Source organism: Cucurbita maxima, unplaced genomic scaffold (genome assembly GCF_002738345.1).
Source record: "Cucurbita maxima cultivar Rimu unplaced genomic scaffold, Cmax_1.0 Cma_Scf00003, whole genome shotgun sequence".
Classification (NCBI taxonomy): domain Eukaryota; kingdom Viridiplantae; phylum Streptophyta; class Magnoliopsida; order Cucurbitales; family Cucurbitaceae; genus Cucurbita; species Cucurbita maxima.
Window position 1 is genome coordinate 3,253,280 of NW_019272019.1, and position 18,616 is coordinate 3,271,895.

Here is an 18,616-nt window from a genome sequence, read left to right on the forward strand (position 1 = left end):
AAAAGCAAGCTTAAGAACAAAATTGATTGGAACTCTAACAATAATTGACTCTATAATCAGATACGTGGGATAACTAGCAAAGAAAAAGATATTATCAGTCTCTCATTGATATGCTAAAGCTACAAACAACGATATTTGTGGCAGGGAGATAAAAAGATAGAATTATGAAGAAGAAAAAAAAATCGAAGTTCGCCTAAAGCAGGTGGACAGAACGAACAGGCCCCAGTATTCTGCTTTTGTATTTTTTAGTACTCCTTTTCTCTACTACCCGGGTGCCAACTACCAAGACTTCAACCGCAACGAAACCAATTAGACCGTATCATCCAATTTATCATTTACAAGGGGGAGCAGCTCCATCCGACTCCGAGGGGTCCGAGGTGTTCTAGGGGTTCGAGGGGTTCCGGGTGGCTGCTGTGAGATAAGATGTCTTACATAGCCATAGAATGTACAACCCAGAAGTGTAATTGCACATCCAACTGCATTTAGCATTGAAATCGGGTTTCGAAATATCGACCATGAAACAAGAACAGCAACAGCTACCTGAGCAAAATGAAAATTCAAATGAACTCATCGTAGTATTAAGAAGGGAAATTTGTGTAGGGAGAATGCAATTGTAGTGGTTTATAAGACTAATATCCATGGCAATTGTATCAAGCAGATCTTACCTTTAGGTTTCCAGCAACATTGAACGTCACAGCAGTGGTAGAATGAATCACATAAAATATGGAGAAGTTAAGACAGAAAGCCATCACCCCAGAGCTGAAAATGATGATGAGTGACGAGGAAATTGACTCGTGAGTGTGAAGCCAATCGAGAACACCGTTACCTTCAAGGAGCATTGCAGGTACTGCCAAGATCATGGTCGCGAACGGCGCCATGTAATACACTGTATTTATGCTGGTGTGGCCAAAAGAAAACAAACACCACAGATCCAACATTATTAGCAAAACATATATGAAACAACAGAAGAACAAAGAACGACACAGATGATTATTCGTTGGATGGTAGAGAATCAATGGAAAATGAAAACCAGTAGGGGTTGGGGAAAAGAGGGTTTCATTGGAAAAGATTTAAAAGTTCAATCACTATCTATTAAATAAAGATCAACTACTGATAACTGAACCATGTCATATTATAATATATGTCGGCGGAAGAAGCCATTTCATTTAACCATCAATGCCAGTGATAAAACATGTATGCATATCACGTACATAATTGAAGCCATTCAAATGTTCATGTTTATAAGGATTGTAACTATAAAATCAAGATTACAAACAAGAAGACTGAATAATATCAATCGTACTAAAATTAAATGCAACACCTAATGAAAAATACTTTTAATGATTCAATGTTCTGTGTTAAAAACATTGAAAGAACATTCAAAATTACATGTATTCGTACAATTATGTGACCTTAAAAGGCATCCATAATTGGTTCCGTTGTTATTCTCATAATTCATTACTTATCTAGTTTTCTTTGAGTCCTGTTGTGAAGGAGGCCAAAACGTGCCACAGTGCGAGAACGCATACAACTTAGAAGAAAAGGATTGTAATAAATTGTATTGTAATTTGAGTGACTGATGAGTATCTAAATGTCAACCATTCGTGGGGGTGGATATATGACACAATACCTAAACTAAGGTAGTCGTTCTTCCCATTATAAGAATCCAGCACCAAGAGTATCATTCATCAGTAGCTGAAGGTTACTATTTTACGTTACAACAAAAAGAGAAGGATGCGAGAAAGGGAACCAACAGCACGGTATTTTGATAACATTGACAGGAGTCGATAGAAAATCAAAAAGGTTGAATTGCTAAAGAGAGAATAATACAGACTGCAGCAAAGAACAAATTACTAGTAATGGCAGAATTGATCTTCAGAGATGGTAATATTCTCTTTACAGATCCAAAAACAAAAAACAGAGAGAAAAAGGCAGCTGGATGAAAGCAAATGGTGAGGACTAATGTGACAGCCCAAGCACCCTCTTTGGGCTTTCCCTTTTGAGCTTCCCCTCAAAGGTTTTAAAACGTGCTTAAAACCTTGAGGGGAAGCCCTTGAAGGGAAACCCAAAGATGACACTATTTGCTAGCGGTGGGCTTAGACTGTTACAAATAATATCAGAACCAAACACCGGGTAATGTGTTAGCGAGAACGCTGGCCCCCCAAGGGGGCGGATTGTGAGATCCAACATCGGTTGGAGAGGGGAACGAATTATAAGGATGTGGAAACCTCTCCCTAGCAGATGCATTTAAAAACCTTAAGAGAAAGCGTGGAAGGAAAAGCCCAAAAAGGACAATATCTGCTAGCGGTGAGCTTGGTCTATTACAAATAGTATCAAAGCCAGACATTGGGTGGTGTGCCAGTAAGAATGCTGGGCTCCCAAGGGGGGTTAGATTGTGAGATCTCACATCGGTTTGAGAGGGGAACGAAGCATCCCTTATAAGAGTGTGAAAACCTCTCCTTAATAGATGCGTTTTAAAACCGTGAAGCTGACAGCGATACATTTGCTGGCCCCCAAGGGAGGACGGACAATATCTACTAGCGGTGAGCTTGGGTTTCTTATACTAATTCATTGGCTTGAACTGCTCTACCAATTCATTGTAGACTAAGGAACACCTTCAATATGTTTTCCAATTCATCCAACCAAAACTAGCCACAGCTACATACTTATGAACACATTCTCTTTGGAAATCTTTGCAGGGTTTTAATATATACTTGATAGGGAATTGACTTTTCAGTATCTATGATCATGATTCTACTAATTGCATGAACGATACTGAACACATATCAGATATCTGTTCCTTGGGGGTATTTCTAAAGCGGGGTTTTCAAGCAACAGCTATCCATCTAAACCCAGAAAAAGAATGCAACACCCAGGAATTCAGGATGAAACTTGGAATCCAAAATGAATTAACCACGCATAAGGGCAGTAGTACCTGTCGAACTTGTATCCATGCAATAAGGACTCAGCAAGGATGGTCTTTGTTGAGGTAGCCAAACAACCAAACAAGGCAGCACAGAACCCAAACATGTTAAAGCTCATCTCAGTCACAGAAGTAAGAAGAATTCCTCCAACAATGGGTATCAAAGATGCCCATATTCTCCAGTCAAAGTACTTTCTCCATACAAGCCATTGTAAGACAACTGTTTACAACCAATTTAAGTCAAGAACAATGAATGTAACCACACAATTTTCGATTGAAATTTAAAAAATAAAAGAAACATAGAACAACGATAAAGAACAGATGATCACCAAACCATTTGAATTCAAAACCGTACCGGTTGTTGCAGGAGTGAAGGACTTTATTGTCTGCATGAAAGAAACCGGAATATAACGCAAGCTCACATTCCCCAAAACTATGTTGATACAAAACACAAACGACATGGGGAATATCCTTCTCCACCGATCTTGAGGGTCAACAGAAATCAGCGGCTTAACTTTCAACACTTTAATCGCTATATACGCTCCAATGGCGGAGCAGATGAAGTGAATGCAAGACACTGTTAGAGGAAATTTAAAATCCAATTTCTGCAGAAAACAAACAGATCAATTCACAACGACGCTAAACATCCATGGAATAAAAAAGACGAACAAATTGAACTGGAAGCAACCGAATCGAGAAAGAATTAAACAAGAAATGGAAGAAAACAGCGGAAATTCAGCAATACCTGAAAGATCCACTTGTTCATGATAATGACGGTGACATTAAAGCCCCACCATTGAAGAATCGCGAAGAGAGATCTAATGGTGCTCCACTGGCACAACCAAGCCTCCTCCATCTCTCTCGCTTCAGACCTCAGATGACCGAATGACCGACCGCGAAATCCCAATCACACCGAAATTCCGATTTAACAAAAAACCTCCACCTGAATTCGGAATTGGAAAACGCTCAATTGAGCGTAGTTGGGACCTGAGAAAATGGTTTAGCAGCTAGAAGTTAAGAGTACATGAAACGGATGAATTTGAACCCGAAAAAAACGCAGAAGGCATGGCATCCGCCAAGGATCGTACTCCAAATTCTCTCACTAATTCATTGAAATCCTAAACACGCTTCAGTTTGTCGCGTCTATGGCCTTGAGCTTTCGTTTGTTCGAAGGGTCTGTGCTCATAAAAGAGAACGGCAAGCGCAAGGGCATGGCTATTGCTATGGCTATTGCTATGGCTAATGGCTAATGGCAAATGGCTTGTATTCTCTCCTCCTTTTTACACGCCCCAAAAGGCTTGGGGATTGTGGGTCCCACTTTACACGTGTCCATTACTAAAAGAAGGTCAAACCGTCAACGACACGCCAGACAATCTCACCCGTTGGTTCCTTGTTTTCGACGGATTACAGAATTTGACGCATGTTGTTTTTATAAAATCATTTCAATATTATTAATTTTATTTATTTTTCGTTTCAATTCTAGTATTCTTTTTTCCAATTCAATAAATCTAAAATTTACTTATATTAGAATAAATATATTAAAAATAGTGGCAAATGATATATATCTATCTATATATAGAGACAATAATTTAATAAAGAAGAAGAATAAAATAATAGAAGCGTTTTGGAACCGTCAAATAGATTAATGCGATTTAATGAAGCATTATTAGCAAATAAATGAACCGGACCGGAAAAACAAGGCTGTTACTCTTCTTTTCAGTAATCAATTTATAAAATCCTACATAATAAATAAGGTAGCACAATCATAATGTATTAGGCGAAAATGCAACGCAATTCCGATGTGGGAATGCGAAGGAGCGCAATTTCATCACGGCTTCCCCACTTTTCAAACCTTTCCATTCATTCTTACTTACAGATATTGGTTAGATTTTGAGCGTCGGATGGATGCATGCAATAAAAATATTTGACTTTAATTCAGGTTTGTTGATTTTTTAATCTTTTTTTTTTTAATATAATTTTTATAATGCTTTTTCTTAACAGAGACATTTTTTCATTTGTTTGCAACACGTACACAACTCATTAATAGCAGCAATATCTATTTTTTACCAACAAAAAAAATTTACCACAAATTATCATAAAAGAAAATGTAAATATGTAAAATATCAAAGCTAGAAGAAAATGTAATATCTTCAATTTTACAAAAGTATATTGATATATAATCAATGTCTATATTAGTAATATTTTGATATTTGGTAAAAAATTGTAACGTATATAAAGCAAAATAGTACTTACTAAACTAAATAGCTGTTTTATTCTCGAGGGGTTAATGGCAAGTGAAAATGAAGTTTTAATTTTTCTGGGCCTCAAGCATACAATATGGAGTTTTAATTTCCTGAACTTGGGAACAAAACTTCATGAACTAGAGTCAACTAACTAATAAACTAAGATTAAACCATGAGTTTGGAGCCTTGTGAATTTGCATCTCCCGTTGCAGCTTGTTCTGCTCCTGTATGAGTCCATAAGAATTGGATCAGTGTTGAAATCTAATAGCTTATAGAATAGTGATCACCTTCAAGATTCGACTATGATTTTGGACCGGTTTAGAATGGCTTCCTAAGTGTCGTTAAAAAGTCATTCCAAACGAGCCTTCCTTTTGTTATCAAGCTTGAAAAAGAAAAAAGAACTTTCAAGAGTATTTGATTCATATGTTCAACCCTTGAACTAAATGATATGGATGGAAGTTGTCCTAATCTCAATTGAGACTTGAAAATCCCAAGTGATAGATTTGGTTATTGTAGGTAATCGTTTTATGCATTCCCAACATTGTTATGAATGAATTCAACAAGAAAATAAGGTAAAAGTTTTGCATCAAACGTGCATTTGAATGGTTTTTTTCGTCCAGTCTATATACTTGGGCTGACGATCCATTTCTACTAAAAGCAGACATTTGAGTCATGTTAACATGATTACCAATTCTGGAGCAAAGATCTTTATAACTCCCCACAAGTTGTGAAACACAAACTACAGTCATCGTCCACAGGGTATTATTATCACACGGTTGATGAAACTAAACCACGACTCAATAGTTGACTGATTTCCTCGCTACCTACAAACTTATCACTCTTAATTTGGAAACATAACCGACCCATAAAAACCGAGTGTTTCTGCTGATTGGTGTGCCTTGAGCTAAACAGAATAGAGAGACTACAAGGAAGATGTCATGTCCATTGATGATTTTACAACCAAGTTGGTGCTCATTTATGTGGGAGTCCAAAGGAAACACAAAGCCATTACTAGTTTTCTTCTCCTTGGGCAGAAAGGTTTGTGAAGCACTTCCCCTCTACATCAACTTTTTCGGTTTTTTATTTATCAACTAAGGATAGTCCGATGCAGCTTCGGTGTGGAATCAGTTTAAAGGGAAAACAGTGATTCTAGGAAAGAATGCAGTCTAGAACTAGGAGTCACGATCTGTGGCTCGATATTAACAGAGTTATAATAATAGGGAGAGATATGGGGAAGAAGTCTGAGATTTAGAGAAGTTCAATGTTCTTTTTTATTTTCCCCTTCCATCTCCTTTTGTGACTATTCGGCCTTTGCAATTAACTTCAATTGGAGTGCCCTTAAATTCCGAGTAGGAGAATTACTTCCTTTTCATATAAAATCTGTAACAGCCCATGACACTCGTTCCCTTCTCTAATCAAGGTGGGACCCCCTAATCCACCCCCTTTCAGGCCCAACATCCTTGTTGGCACACCACATCATGTGCACCCCCTTCGGAGCTCAGCCTCTTCGCTGGCAAATCACTCGGTGTCTAGCTCTGATATCATTTGTAACAGTCCACCAAGCCTACTGCTAGCAGATATTGTCCTCTTGGAGCTTTCCCTCAAAGTTTTAAAACGCATCTCCTAGGGAGAGGTTTCCACACCCTTATAAAGAATGGTTCGTTCTTCTCTCCCACCGACGTGGGATCTCACAAAATCACAGTTGAATAACCATGTTTTCTGGGTAAAGTTTTATGCATCTTATACTATGCACAATTCTTCTCCTAATGACAAACAAGTATATAGTGGCTTTAGGCTTGACCGGATTTTGGTTCATTCTTTTATCTTAAATTTGGTCATCAACTACACCATCCAATTCAATTCTCAAACACTTATTTGCCTCTAATGGTGATGACAATCATTCTCTTTAGATCCATAATCTTTTGGTTTTGGCTGGTAGTTCTTAGACAATTAGAATCAATGACAACCAAGAACGCGTTAATCCATTATGACAACATTGAACTTCAGAATTCGACAATGATAAAAATCAGGCCAACAATGATAGATGAAGTGGTAATGGAAGCCAATAATTTTTCCAAGGGAGTTTCAAGTGCTTGGAATGTCCCGACGACGAACTCAATTTCTAACACGAGTCCTATATGGATAAAGCCTTGTACTATTTCCTTAAAAAGCTAGCAAAAATTTCCAAATCTTACTAAACACACACACTTCCAACAGCAGAAAATCAAAAAAACAAAAAATAGATCAGAGAACAAGAGAACGAAGAAAGAAGAAAGGCGTATATTACCGGACGGGGATACCGGAGCTTCGCTATAGATAGCTTTGATCCTGGCGAGAGGGATCAAAGCGGAGTCTGTTGAGGCTTCAGAGTATAGCTGTTGCTTCCAATCCCACATGGTTTTCTTCAGCGCTTTATTGGAATTGAGAAGTGAATCTTTCTCAGCCTCCAGGGCTTCGATTTCCCGCTGCTGCTTGATTGATCTTGCGCTCAATGCGCCAAAGGAAATGACCAAACAGACGTTGATTAAGGTATTATTGTTGGTGGCATTGGTTAAAGTGCGAAGAAATTTGGAGGCCAAGTCCATTCTGCAGTGAAGATCGGGGAACCCTGAGGTTTTTCAGCCGCGTCGCCGTCGTCTTCCTCTTTAGGGGGAAGAAAGATCTTCGTGGGCTTTCCCGGCCCATAGTTGAAATGAATTGGGTCGTAAAGTGGGCTTACGGCCCACTACATTCCGTAGTAAGAGCATCTTAATTAAATGACAGTTTAGTCCTCCTAGAGATCTAACTATTTATGAAATTTCTTCAAATAATAGGGACGAGGTTGTAATTTAATCTAGAAATTTTTTAATTTTATATATGTTAATTGGTGGAATTAGGCTTAATTCAATACATTATTTTTAGCGGAAAGAATTGAACCCGATCCCTAGAATCAAATTTATAGATTTAAATCATTATCGTAATTTTAACTTAAAATTTGTATTGAAACTATTATTTTAGCCATTTAAAAAAGTATATTTTCATGTGTATTTAACAAAAATATGAAACATAAACCTAATACAAAATGGATGGGAAAAAGCTTGAGGATGGGTTCGTTTTTGGTACCTGATCCAGTTCGAGTTGGGTTCGAGTTCGAAATTTAAATTATTGGGTCACCCCAAAAATCTTGAATAAAATAGACCCAAGCCCACATAGCCAAAACCCATGAATCATCCTGGCAAGTCTACACTCTCATTGTCTCTCCCGGCTCTTTGACCATGAGCTTGAGACTTTGTCTCGTAGTCTCACACAACGTTCATCTTTGACCTTGTTTTGCCTCTACGTGTCTCCAAACGTTGACGTCACTCGCCTCTTTATTTCTCCGTTGGACTCTCTTCTCATTTCCCATTTCTCCATTTGACCTCGTCTCTGTGTTTCTCATCAGATGTCGTTGCCAACTGTCTCTCCCCTCGACGCTCCATTCCACTTACGTTGGACTTCTTCACTCGACGCTCTGTTGTTTCACAACCTGAACCCAACCCGAAAATAAAGAGTTGAGTTGTGAAAATTTTCGAGTTGAGTTGAGTTACCAATCCAACCAACCCAAACTTTTGTGTTGGTCCAAAAAAATCACTCAGCTCAACCCAACTCAATCCCGACCATGTATACCCCTAATCACATCCCTCCCAACAAACATTCTAGTTTTTAATACCACACAACGAGCATTTGCAATCAGTGCATTCTCAAAATATCTCCATTTTTTAGGTCGACACAATATTTAAGAAGCTCTAACCCCTTGGTCGAAGGCATATATGCCTTAACGAATGCCACATGTCAAGGCATTTATTCAAGTTCTACAATATATAGCATAACATATTCAAACCATTCAATTTGGGAACATACAGATCCATTTGCATTTGATATATGCAGAGAGAAGACATTTATGTTGTTGTAAACTTAATTGATAGATCAAGCAGATCAGTTCATCCTAAATGTAGTAATATAAGCGGTAGGTCGACTTTCTCGAAGAACACACACGCGCTCGCGCACGCGCACGTGCACAAGCACAAGGAGCATCTGTGACTGATCTAATGATTAACACAGACAAATTTATAAACATAATAAGAGGTTGCTTACAGGTTTGATTTCTTGTCTTCAGAGTATAAAAGATGGTTCCAAGTTGGATTCCTCGGGAGAAAGGTGTCCTGAGAGCCACAAAAATGATTCAAACACCCATGTGGAAACGTCAACTATAGAGTATATACTTAATGGCTATGAACAACAAATCACTATACCCATAGAAGCTCGGTAAAAAGTTTTATAAGGATGTGGAAATCTCTTCTTAGCAGACATGTTTTAAAATCGTGAGATTGACAGCGATACGTAACGAGCTAAAGTAGACAATATTTGTTATCAGTAGGCTTGGGCGGTTACAAAGATATCAGAGTCAGACACAAGCCGGTGTGTCAACGAGGAAGTTAAGTTCCTTTGTGAGATCTCACATTGGTTAGAGAGGGAAAACAAAACATTCCTCATAAGAATGTGAAAACCTCTTTCTAGCGCATTTTAAAACCGTGAGATGCATTTTCCGCTCCCCCATCTTGCGTAAGTTATGGGTAGTCAAAATCTCTCTTTTTGACGATTAAAACCATCAACTTCATGTAGAATTCCTCCTCGACAACCATATCCCTTGGCGGTGTATCTTTTTGCAAGGAGCACCATGAAAGGTCGTTAACGTTCTATGGTTGTGTTGTGCCATTTTTCACGTTTCGAGGAAAGTTTTTCTAGGCTGTTGAAAGGTTGTAACGACCCAAGTAGATATTATCTGCTTTGGCCTATTATGTATTGCTGTCAATCTCATAATTTTAAAACGCATCTATATTAGGGAGAGGTTTCCACACCCTTATAAGGAATGATTCGATTCACTCCAACCGACGTGGGATTTAATAATAAAAATGTTAGGTACCAAGACTCTCACAATGGTATAATATTGTTCACTTTGAGCATGAGCTATCATGATTTTGTTTTTTACTTCTCCAAAAGGTCTCCTCTCCAATCGATATGGGATCTCACAATCCACCCCCTTGGGGACCCAAAGTTCTTGCTGGCACAACATCTGGTGTCTGGCTTTGATACCATTTGTAACGACTCAAGTCTATCTCTAGTAGATATTGTCCGCTTTGGCCCATTATGTATCGCCATCAACCTCACGATTTTAAAACACGTATACTATGAAGAGGTTTCCACACCCTTATAAGAAAGGAATCATTTTCCTCTCCAACCAATGTGGGATCTCACAATCTACCTTCCTTAGGAGCCCAGCATCCTTGCTGGCATACAGCGCCCGGTGTCTGGCTCTGATACCATTTATAACAACCCAAGTCCACCGCTAGTAGATATTGTCCGCTTTGGCTCGTTATGTATCGCCATCAACCTCACGGTTTTAAAACACGTATACTATGGAGAGATTTCCACACCCTTATAAGAAAGGATCCATTTCCCTCTCTCCAACCAATGTGGGATCTCCCACCTTCCTTAGGAGCCCAGCGTCCTTGTTGGCGCACACCGCCTAGTGTCTGGCTCTGATACTATTTGTAACAGCTCAAACCCACCGCTAGCACATATTGTCCTCTTTGGGCTTTCCCTTCTAGACTTCCCCTCAAAGTTTTAAAAACGCATCGGCTAGAGAATGAGGTTTCCACACCCTTAAACGAAATGATCCGTTCCCCTCTCTAACCGACGTGAAAGGCAGATTTCTTTCTGTTCCAAGGAAAAACATCTAAACCTATTGGTAATCCATAGCCATATACAATCGCACAAGTAAACGGAGGTATTAAATTTGAAGATGAGTAACAAAACAAGCACACAAGAACGCAGCAATGATCCCCAAATGAGCAAAACAAACCAAAACTACACAAACCCAGTAAGGAAATTAAGACTAAAACAAGTTATTCAGAACTAAATGAAACTAAGGGATCAAAATTAGAAGAAACCCTAGAAGTTGCAGAGAAGAGAACTCACGGAAATGTAAGAACAAGAGGGAACGACGGCCAAGGAATGAGCGGCGGCATGATTGAAGGCGGCGGCGCAGAGATGAGAAGCCAATCCCAAACCCCTTTTGGAAGAAGGAACGAAAGTGTGAATCATATCAATGACTTTACCTTGATTTTTGATCACGTACTGAAGATAAGCCTTCTTGTCCTCTGTTTCGAACCTCCGTTGGGCTTCATTCCAGATTATCTTCGGAGCGTTGGTTCCAGATCCTGCTATAGGGTTTGTACTCGCCATGGCTGTCCCTTCGAAATCCTCGGCTGCTCAACTTCGGAGATAGCTACGTTGTTTGGAATTCGAGGTTTTCTTTTTTGGACTTAGAACCTTGGACTACGCCTTAAGTAGATGTCTAGCTGCTTGCCTGTCTGCTCGGATTTTTTCGTTTCCGCTTAGCTACCAGTATATTTAACAAATATGGTGAAATTTTGAATGTTATATTTATAAAAATAAAATAAAAAAATGATTGCATGACGAAAATCATCTATTGTCACTTCATAGATTATTTTAAGACGACCTAATTAGAGGTGTTAAAGCTTGTCACAATCGCACTTTGATGGTAGCTGACTTACGAGAGTTAAGCATATTCGAGACTCTAGTTCCGATTCAAGAAGAAAGTTTTAGAAAATGGAGGCAGAAAGATTTTGAGAGCGAGGCAGAAAGATTTTGAGAGCAAGATTTGAGAAAGTTATATGAGAATGTGAGCAAAAGACGGCAACAACGAATCAGGTAGAGAGAAGTTGACTAGCATAGGACACCAGAATAATATCATATCGAGATGAGAGAAAAAACATATTGTAACTATAAATATATTTTAGAATTTTTAAAAAATGTTTAAAAGTGTTTTTGGAGTTATCACAATAAAATATTTTAAGGTATTTTTTGAAATTCTAAAATATGTATTATTAAATTTTTAAAATTGAGTATTTTCTAAACATTTTTGAAAGTGAAAGGTATTTTTGAAATAAAGTATAACGATCGGTTTCCATCCAAAACTAACGATAAAGATAAAAGATATTTTATGGTATATATATACACTATTTTTAATAACATAGTAAGGAAGGTATTTTATTTGAAGAATATTTGGGTAATTTTCAAAGGAATCTGCATCCAAAGGTAATGTCCACACCGACTAAAATTAGAAAGAATATCACACAAAACAACCAGAAGAGCATGGAGGTTTGTCATAAAACCTGCTCATTACCATAACTCAATACAATACAATAGGTTCAGTTTGACATCAACAGAAGTAACACAATAACAAAATCTACTTAAAACATTTGAATCACAAATTCAAAGACGGTGGATCGACTTTACGTACTTTAATCTGCACGAGATTGGCCTGCTCGAGAGGAAAGAATGATACCGACAATAAGACCATAGAGGGCGAGAGCTTCGGCGAAGATGAGGATGAGAATCATTCCAACAAAGAGCTTAGGTTGTTGTGCATTGGCCCTGAGTGCATCAAAAACATGTGAGGGAGTAAGAATACCATTTGAGAAAGACTTAGATACATAGTGAGGGAGAGAAGAACACGAAAAATGATCTGCAAACCATGTCGAGTATCGTTGTCGTTATCTAGTGCTGGATGAAAAAAAGTACAGATGCATGAAAGCAAAAAGAAAACCAGTAGAAAGAAACGGTCGAGCAAAAGGTCGGGAATATATTTTGGGTCTAGAACAGTATAAGCCAGCATCAATACCTAGTCATAAAATAAAGATAACTCAAATGAATTGTAGTTCTAACTCTCCAAGAACGAGAAAGAAGACTCATTAATCTTGAGAATGATAGAGCAGATGGTAAAGTATCCTCTCTGTTAGACAACTCATGCGATGATTAAGAGTGAACATTGAACATTGAAAGAAATGGCTTAATTACGCATCCAATATCGACACCTATTGTAACAGCCCAAGCCCACTACTACCGGATATTTTCCTTTTTAGACTTTCCCTTTCAAGCTTCCCCTCAAGGTTTTTAAAACCTAGGGAAAGGTCTCCACATTCTTTATGTTTCGTTTCTCTCTTCAACTGATGTGTGATCTCACAATATACCCCCCTTCGGTGATCAGTGTGCTTGCTGGCACACCGCCTGGTGTCTGACTCTGATACAATTTGTAATACCCTAAGCCCACCGCTAGCAGATATTGTCCTCTTTGGGTTTTCCCTTTCGGGCCTCCCCTCAAGGTTTTTAAAACGCATGTGCTAGGAGATGTTCTCTTTGGGGTTTCTCTTTCGAGCTTCCCCTCACGGTTTTTAAAACGCGTCTACTAGAGAAAAGCTTCCACACTCTTATAAATAATGTTTCGTTCCCCTCTCTAACCGATGTGAGGTCTCACAATCTACCCCCTTCGGGGCCTAGCATCCTCGCTGGCACTCGTTCCTCTATCCAATCAGTATGGAATCACACACCTATTCACAAGGAGGTTCATGATACTATTCTCAAAATCTAACATGTTGATAGAATTCTATGCCAAAACACAAGATATTTCCAACTCTAGAGGCAATTATTATCCACATTGAACTACATTTGTGACTCTACAAAATTGAAGCATTTATCAGAAATGTAGCCATTCAGGGTAATTATACTATCATATCAAACCACAAGACAAAAAAACATCAAAACCTAACAGCCAAAAGATATAGAATATAAACATTACCGAACACCAGCATCACCAACAATCCCAATTGCCATTCCAGCAGAGAGACCAGCAAGTCCACAAGCAAGTCCAGAAGACAGATGAGCATACCCATCAAACAAATAGTAAGATTTCGCTTTCGGGTTTATTCCAGTACTAATAATAACAGCAATGATCAATCCATAAATACCCAACACTCCAGCCATAACAACAGGAACTATAGATTTCATGACGAGCTCTGGCCGCATAACTCCCATGGAGGCCACTCCAACTCCACTCTTTGCAGTCCCATAAGCAGCACCCATGCCTGTAAAAGAGAAATTATTGAGCATCAGTTTCATCATACTGCCGCTTCAACTGGATGATTGCGTGCTCCAGATAGGAAAAAATAGGTAAAAAATGCTATGATGCGTTACTTTACTAGGAAAGAAAACACCATAAACCTTCACATGTTGTACTGGAATACAAAATAATACAAAAGACAATCATCTAAATTGTATCTGAGTTTCAGGAGCCAATTTGATCATCAGAGTTACTTCTCCGAGGAATTAAAACAAAAAAATCTCCGGAGATCAAAGAAAACAGCACAGGATCCGCTTCGATCAATCAAATCTCATCTCACAATAGATCCACGCCACTTACATCACCCAAAGAAAAGATCTCCAAATTGGCCAATTACAAAAGATTCATTCCCGTCAACCAAGCCACAGAGTTCATTATCCCGATTGAATTCTCACATTCAATCAGCAGCCAAATTAGAATTCAAACCAAAAACATAACAAGAAATAGAACCAATCTGATCGATCCATATCGTATCGCAACTAAAATGGAAAAAAGGAAAAAATGAAAACAAGGAAGATAGAGATGCGAAGTTTACATGAGAATACAAGAGCTGCAGCGGCCCCGAGGAAGCCGAAGAAAGGAGCAGTTTCATCGCCACTGAAAGCAGACGCCATCGGATCAGAGCAACCAATATAGCTTCCGATCTCAACACTCCGGTAACCTTTTCTAGGTTGTTTTTTTTTTTTTTTTTAATCTTTATGTGTTCTTTAGATGAAGATATAGCAACACCGGTGATTGTTCGAACAGGAGAAAGGCCAGTAGTAGTCTGATTAATCAACCGAAATTACCTTAATAGCCCTACTATTCTTTTCTATTTACCGTAACTGATCTGGAACGTGTAGTCACGAGAACTTCGGGTGTTTATTTTTATTCGAATTTTATGAAATATTTCTTTTTAAGACGAAAATCTATTAATTTTTTAAATGAATATTTTCAAAATTAACAAAACCTTAAAAGAAACCCCTGGGACTTAAAATAAAATCCATAGGTAAAATTACATAAATAAAGAGGTCCTACCGGGAGTCGAACCCAGGTCGCTGGATTCAAAGTCCAGAGTGCTAACCACTACACCATAGAACCCTTTTTGGTGTAATGTCTACAAAACATTTTATTTAATAATAATAATATAATATTTTTTTTTATTTAAATTGGTTGTTGTACTTAATTTTGAGAAATTAGGGATTTTTTTTTTCTTTACAATTATTTCTAATATTATATATTTTTTTTTGTTTACTTCTAAAATTATTTATCAAGTGACTCGAGAATATTTTATATTTGAATTTATGAAATTTTAATTATTATTATAATATATAGTGTGGATAAATAAAAAAATTTAAAATAATTAAGAAAAATTAAACAATCTAAGAATCAAATCCGTTGTGAACGTTATTCGGTTTATTCGAGTAGTTTCGGGTTGGCTGAAAATTCTATTCCAACCCACCTTAACCTAACTCGGGAAGGCTTGGTTAAATATTTTTGCTAATTGTTTTTATTTATGGAAAAATACTTCTATCAACTCATTATCTATTTATTTATTTTTTAAAAAAAATGTATAATTTAAGGTACTTAGCCAATTGAAATGTCACAATCAAATTAAATCTTATTTTTCCGTTAAAATGCGGTTTTGGGTGTGGAGAAATTATTGAGAAAATACAGATAGACAAGAAAAAACAATCTGTTTCCTTTTTCCCCGTCGATTTCTTCAATTTTTCGTCTTCAAGCTGCGCTTTTGATCATCATTCTTCTTCCGATTCTCTCTTTCACCGCAATTCGTCTCGTAGAAACTTCAATTTTTGTTCTTAGGTCGCAGCTTTTGTTATTGGTTCCTGAACCTCGCTCAGATTATGTCGGAACTTGATCGCTACTGTCAAGATTTAATCATTTTTTTGTAGCAACTGTGATTCGCCATTTACGGCCGCGATATCTCTGTCAACGTTGCAGGCAGCATCGAAGTCGGCGTCGTATTCTGAAGCAGAAGAATGAGACAGTCGCCGGTCTTCGGAGACGATCACGTCGAAGGAACTCACGTTCGGGCCTTTTCGTCGCCTTCGCTCTGCCCTTCTTCTTCTCGCAGAGATGTTTATTACAGGTTCAATCTAATCTCTGGCTTCTATCTTACTGTGCGGTCAATTTGTTGCTCTACTTTATGCTGTAGGAGCCTCTGAATTTCTTTTTGCTTTCTTTTTTCTCATGTTCTGATCGAAGAATTGGATTGATTTGCCTGATTAAGGGATGGTTTGGCGACCATTTCTTGGTTTGCAACATTAATTGAATCGATTTCGAACTGATTAGTATTCTTAAAATCGTGATTGCCTTTTGAGAACGATCTGATCCGGCTTTTGGTGAAAGATTGTTTGGGTTGGGTTACATTGGACAGTAGTCGAGGGGAATTCAGCAGATTTTAGGGCAAATACATAAACAAAAATTTTCTGTGCTTATAATGTAATTGGAGAATTGTCAAGAACTGTAATAGAGCAGAACTGTAGGGCACCAACTGGTCTGACCTATTAAGAATTTATTTAAACCAACTGTTGGGGAACACGTAATGAACTCTGCCATGTGACATCTTTGCTGTATATATGGCATTCCCTTCTTTTTCATATTTGAAATTCTTCCCTCTGCTTTCTGTGATAGCCATGTAGTTTTTCCACATTTCATGAAGGAAAAGAGAAGAACAACTACCCAAAAGTTCTTTTACGAAATAGCTTAACTGATAGGACCCTTTTGTAGATAGACGTTGGACTGGTGAGTAGGGTCTAAGACCGTCTCGACGATGTCGAACATAAAATCTACTGTCAGCTGATCTTTCTAGTGGAGAGGATTTTTTTTTCCTCAGACAATTAAACATAAATGCAGCAGTAGCAAACATATATTTGATCCCAGACTGAGGGATGTGAGATGTTCTTGGAAGATGAGAAAGAGAAGAGTCGTAAACTTTCATTGTGGATAATGCTAATTGAACTCTCCTATAACTCCTTCCAGACAACAAATCGAGAAGTCATGGACTTGCCTCATATTATGACACCTTGTAGCAAATCCTGTTTCTAGGGAAGATGAAGTTGGTAAATCTTGTCCTAGAATTGATCCCTTAGAACATAAAGATCGAGAAAAGGCTCAGAACCGGTAACTCCTTTGCAGCCATTGAGTTCAGAGCATTATGGGACCCATGGAATTGGAAACCTTGACATGTGACGATGGGGATTCGAGTAGCTTTGTGTTGGATGAGAATCGAAAACGCTTTATTATTTTCTAATTTTGATTGAAATGGTAGGTAATGACAATTATACATCTGTGAGTCATTGTCAAATATATATATCTATATACCCAAGATCAGTTTTATTAAGCACGAGTATTAATAGGGCCAACAATGATATGCCTCAGAGTTGGGAATCCTCTAATTCCTTAGTTTCTTAGTTTCTGGTGAACTTGTAATGACAATGGTTTATTTCATACAGCTGTGGTGCTTGTGGATATGAACTGAACTTGAGCTCTTCTAACCGCAATATATCGACCATTGGCTCTAAATATGGAAAATCAATAAAGCGAGGGATCATATCATTTCTAAACATCGACGAGAGCAGATTTACACAGGTTGATCAACTTCAATGTGTGCCTCATTTCTCGAAGCACTCTTGGGGTCTGTTTCAACGTAGAATCAAACTACTGTGTCGAAAATGTGGAAACCATATTGGAAATGCTTACACTAGCCATACTTCCTCCTCCCCACTTGTTTCAGATGGATCAGATTCATCTTTGCCTAATGAAGTCTCTAGGTGCATGAAATATGAAGTGAAAATTCGTGCGTTACAACCCTCGTCCTCCCACGAAACCAGTCTCCAAGTTATTTAAACAAGGACAAGGACAAGGACAAAGGCTTATGAATTGGTCAAGAGTTACTAGCAGAAACAAATGCAGGATTCTCGATATGTGCTGTTTTACTTGTGAATAGAAGAATCGGGTCTCAAATGGAAGAAGCCAAGTGTAAAGGAAAAGGACTCACAGTTTATATTGTTCCTGCAAACTGAAGTATGATTTATTAGAATGAATTGTTTCAAAGCTACTGTTGTGTTTCTGGCCTCTTTTTTTCATCATTTTTGTTTTGCAACAACAATGCATTTTCATCTGTATTTATTTAAAGTATAGAAGTACACAAGTATCATAATTTAGTTATAAAGATTCATTCCAATGCCTCTTTATGTCGACCACCATGGGATCTTCGTAAAGTTTATCATTATGAGTGTTATGACGAATTTGATTGGGAAGTTCAGTGGAAAAAAGGAGATTCATTAGCTCGTTGTTTAGTCAGACTTGGTGAGATGACGGAATCCCTAAAAATTATTCAACAAGCTTTGGAAAGAATTCCAGGGGGACCTTATGAAAATTCAGAAATACGATCTTTTGATCGAGGACAGTCTCCAGAATGGAATGACTTTGACTATCGCAACTACA

General features: G+C 38.0%; 5 protein-coding genes and 1 non-coding gene across 9 annotated transcripts; 1 reads left to right on the top strand and 5 right to left on the bottom strand.

Annotated features, from left to right (window-relative positions):
- Positions 1-26: 26 nt before the first annotated feature.
- Positions 27-4,158, bottom strand: LOC111477074 (UDP-galactose transporter 1-like). Its single transcript, XM_023121040.1, has 6 exons — positions 4,012-4,158; positions 3,669-3,910; positions 3,279-3,528; positions 2,936-3,143; positions 666-897; positions 27-540 (listed from the first exon to the last, which is right to left on the bottom strand). The coding sequence occupies exons 2-6, from the start codon at positions 3,777-3,779 to the stop codon at positions 310-312; spliced, it is 1,032 nt and encodes a 343-aa protein (XP_022976808.1). The 5' UTR covers positions 3,780-3,910; positions 4,012-4,158; the 3' UTR covers positions 27-309.
- Positions 4,159-5,152: 994 nt separating this feature from the next.
- Positions 5,153-7,813, bottom strand: LOC111477117. 2 transcript variants are annotated; one of them, XR_002717206.1, is made up of 3 exons: positions 7,454-7,813; positions 5,282-5,390; positions 5,153-5,228 (listed from the first exon to the last, which is right to left on the bottom strand). XR_002717206.1 is itself a non-coding variant. In XM_023121119.1 (2 exons), the coding sequence occupies exons 1-2, from the start codon at positions 7,749-7,751 to the stop codon at positions 5,332-5,334; spliced, it is 357 nt and encodes a 118-aa protein (XP_022976887.1). In that variant the 5' UTR covers positions 7,752-7,813; the 3' UTR covers positions 5,153-5,331. The 2 variants fall into 2 exon arrangements, 1 of the variants encoding a protein (XP_022976887.1); XM_023121119.1 differs by having other exon boundaries at positions 5,153-5,390.
- Positions 7,814-8,361: 548 nt separating this feature from the next.
- On the bottom strand, positions 8,362-11,579 carry LOC111477115 (acetyltransferase At1g77540-like). Of its 3 annotated transcripts, XM_023121115.1 has the most exons (4): positions 11,164-11,579; positions 10,996-11,052; positions 9,280-9,347; positions 8,362-8,671 (listed from the first exon to the last, which is right to left on the bottom strand). In XM_023121115.1, exons 1-4 carry the CDS (start codon positions 11,428-11,430, stop codon positions 8,665-8,667), a joined length of 399 nt encoding a protein of 132 aa, XP_022976883.1. In that variant the 5' UTR covers positions 11,431-11,579; the 3' UTR covers positions 8,362-8,664. The 3 variants fall into 3 exon arrangements, with proteins under 3 accessions (XP_022976883.1, XP_022976884.1, XP_022976885.1); XM_023121116.1 differs by lacking the exon at positions 10,996-11,052 and having other exon boundaries at positions 8,375-8,671; positions 11,164-11,571; XM_023121117.1 differs by lacking the exons at positions 8,362-8,671; positions 10,996-11,052 and having other exon boundaries at positions 8,969-9,347; positions 11,164-11,568.
- Positions 11,580-12,295: 716 nt separating this feature from the next.
- Positions 12,296-14,918, bottom strand: LOC111477109 (V-type proton ATPase 16 kDa proteolipid subunit-like). The gene is made up of 3 exons (XM_023121104.1): positions 14,703-14,918; positions 13,847-14,132; positions 12,296-12,645 (listed from the first exon to the last, which is right to left on the bottom strand). Exons 1-3 carry the CDS (start codon positions 14,779-14,781, stop codon positions 12,513-12,515), a joined length of 498 nt encoding a protein of 165 aa, XP_022976872.1. The 5' UTR covers positions 14,782-14,918; the 3' UTR covers positions 12,296-12,512.
- Positions 14,919-15,175: 257 nt separating this feature from the next.
- TRNAQ-UUG lies at positions 15,176-15,247 on the bottom strand. The gene has a single exon. It is a non-coding gene; the product is annotated as a tRNA-Gln (tRNA).
- A 553-nt stretch (positions 15,248-15,800) lies between these two features.
- LOC111477108 (uncharacterized protein At4g08330, chloroplastic-like) lies at positions 15,801-18,357 on the top strand. Its single transcript, XM_023121103.1, has 2 exons — positions 15,801-16,256; positions 17,623-18,357. The coding sequence occupies exons 1-2, from the start codon at positions 16,147-16,149 to the stop codon at positions 18,014-18,016; spliced, it is 504 nt and encodes a 167-aa protein (XP_022976871.1). The 5' UTR covers positions 15,801-16,146; the 3' UTR covers positions 18,017-18,357.
- The last annotated feature ends 259 nt before the right edge of the window (positions 18,358-18,616 follow it).

What these genes read in the sequence shown, in the direction of transcription:
- LOC111477074 (XM_023121040.1), bottom strand. Translation starts at nt 3,779, where the DNA reads ATGGAGGAGGCTTGGTTGTGCCAGTGGAGCACCATTAGATCTCTCTTC. An exon ending in CTTCACTCCTGCAACAACCG is followed by an intron (nt 3,144 to 3,278) that starts GTACGGTTTTGA and finishes GGTTGTAAACAG; the next exon opens with TTGTCTTACAATGGCTTGTA. An exon ending in CATGGATACAAGTTCGACAG is followed by an intron (nt 898 to 2,935) that starts GTACTACTGCCC and finishes TGGCCACACCAG; the next exon opens with CATAAATACAGTGTATTACA.
- LOC111477108 (XM_023121103.1), top strand. Translation starts at nt 16,147, where the DNA reads ATGAGACAGTCGCCGGTCTTCGGAGACGATCACGTCGAAGGAACTCAC. An exon ending in CGCAGAGATGTTTATTACAG is followed by an intron (nt 16,257 to 17,622) that starts GTTCAATCTAAT and finishes TATTTCATACAG; the next exon opens with CTGTGGTGCTTGTGGATATG.
- LOC111477115 (XM_023121115.1), bottom strand. Translation starts at nt 11,430, where the DNA reads ATGGCGAGTACAAACCCTATAGCAGGATCTGGAACCAACGCTCCGAAG. An exon ending in CCTCTTGTTCTTACATTTCC is followed by an intron (nt 11,053 to 11,163) that starts GTGAGTTCTCTT and finishes GGGTTTGTGTAG; the next exon opens with TTTTGGTTTGTTTTGCTCAT. An exon ending in GTTCTTGTGTGCTTGTTTTG is followed by an intron (nt 9,348 to 10,995) that starts TTACTCATCTTC and finishes TGTGGCTCTCAG; the next exon opens with GACACCTTTCTCCCGAGGAA.
- LOC111477117 (XM_023121119.1), bottom strand. Translation starts at nt 7,751, where the DNA reads ATGGACTTGGCCTCCAAATTTCTTCGCACTTTAACCAATGCCACCAAC. An exon ending in AGCTCCGGTATCCCCGTCCG is followed by an intron (nt 5,391 to 7,453) that starts GTAATATACGCC and finishes GGACTCATACAG; the next exon opens with GAGCAGAACAAGCTGCAACG.
- LOC111477109 (XM_023121104.1), bottom strand. Translation starts at nt 14,781, where the DNA reads ATGGCGTCTGCTTTCAGTGGCGATGAAACTGCTCCTTTCTTCGGCTTC. An exon ending in TGCAGCTCTTGTATTCTCAT is followed by an intron (nt 14,133 to 14,702) that starts GTAAACTTCGCA and finishes TCTCTTTTACAG; the next exon opens with GCATGGGTGCTGCTTATGGG. An exon ending in GTTGGTGATGCTGGTGTTCG is followed by an intron (nt 12,646 to 13,846) that starts GTAATGTTTATA and finishes TGATGCACTCAG; the next exon opens with GGCCAATGCACAACAACCTA.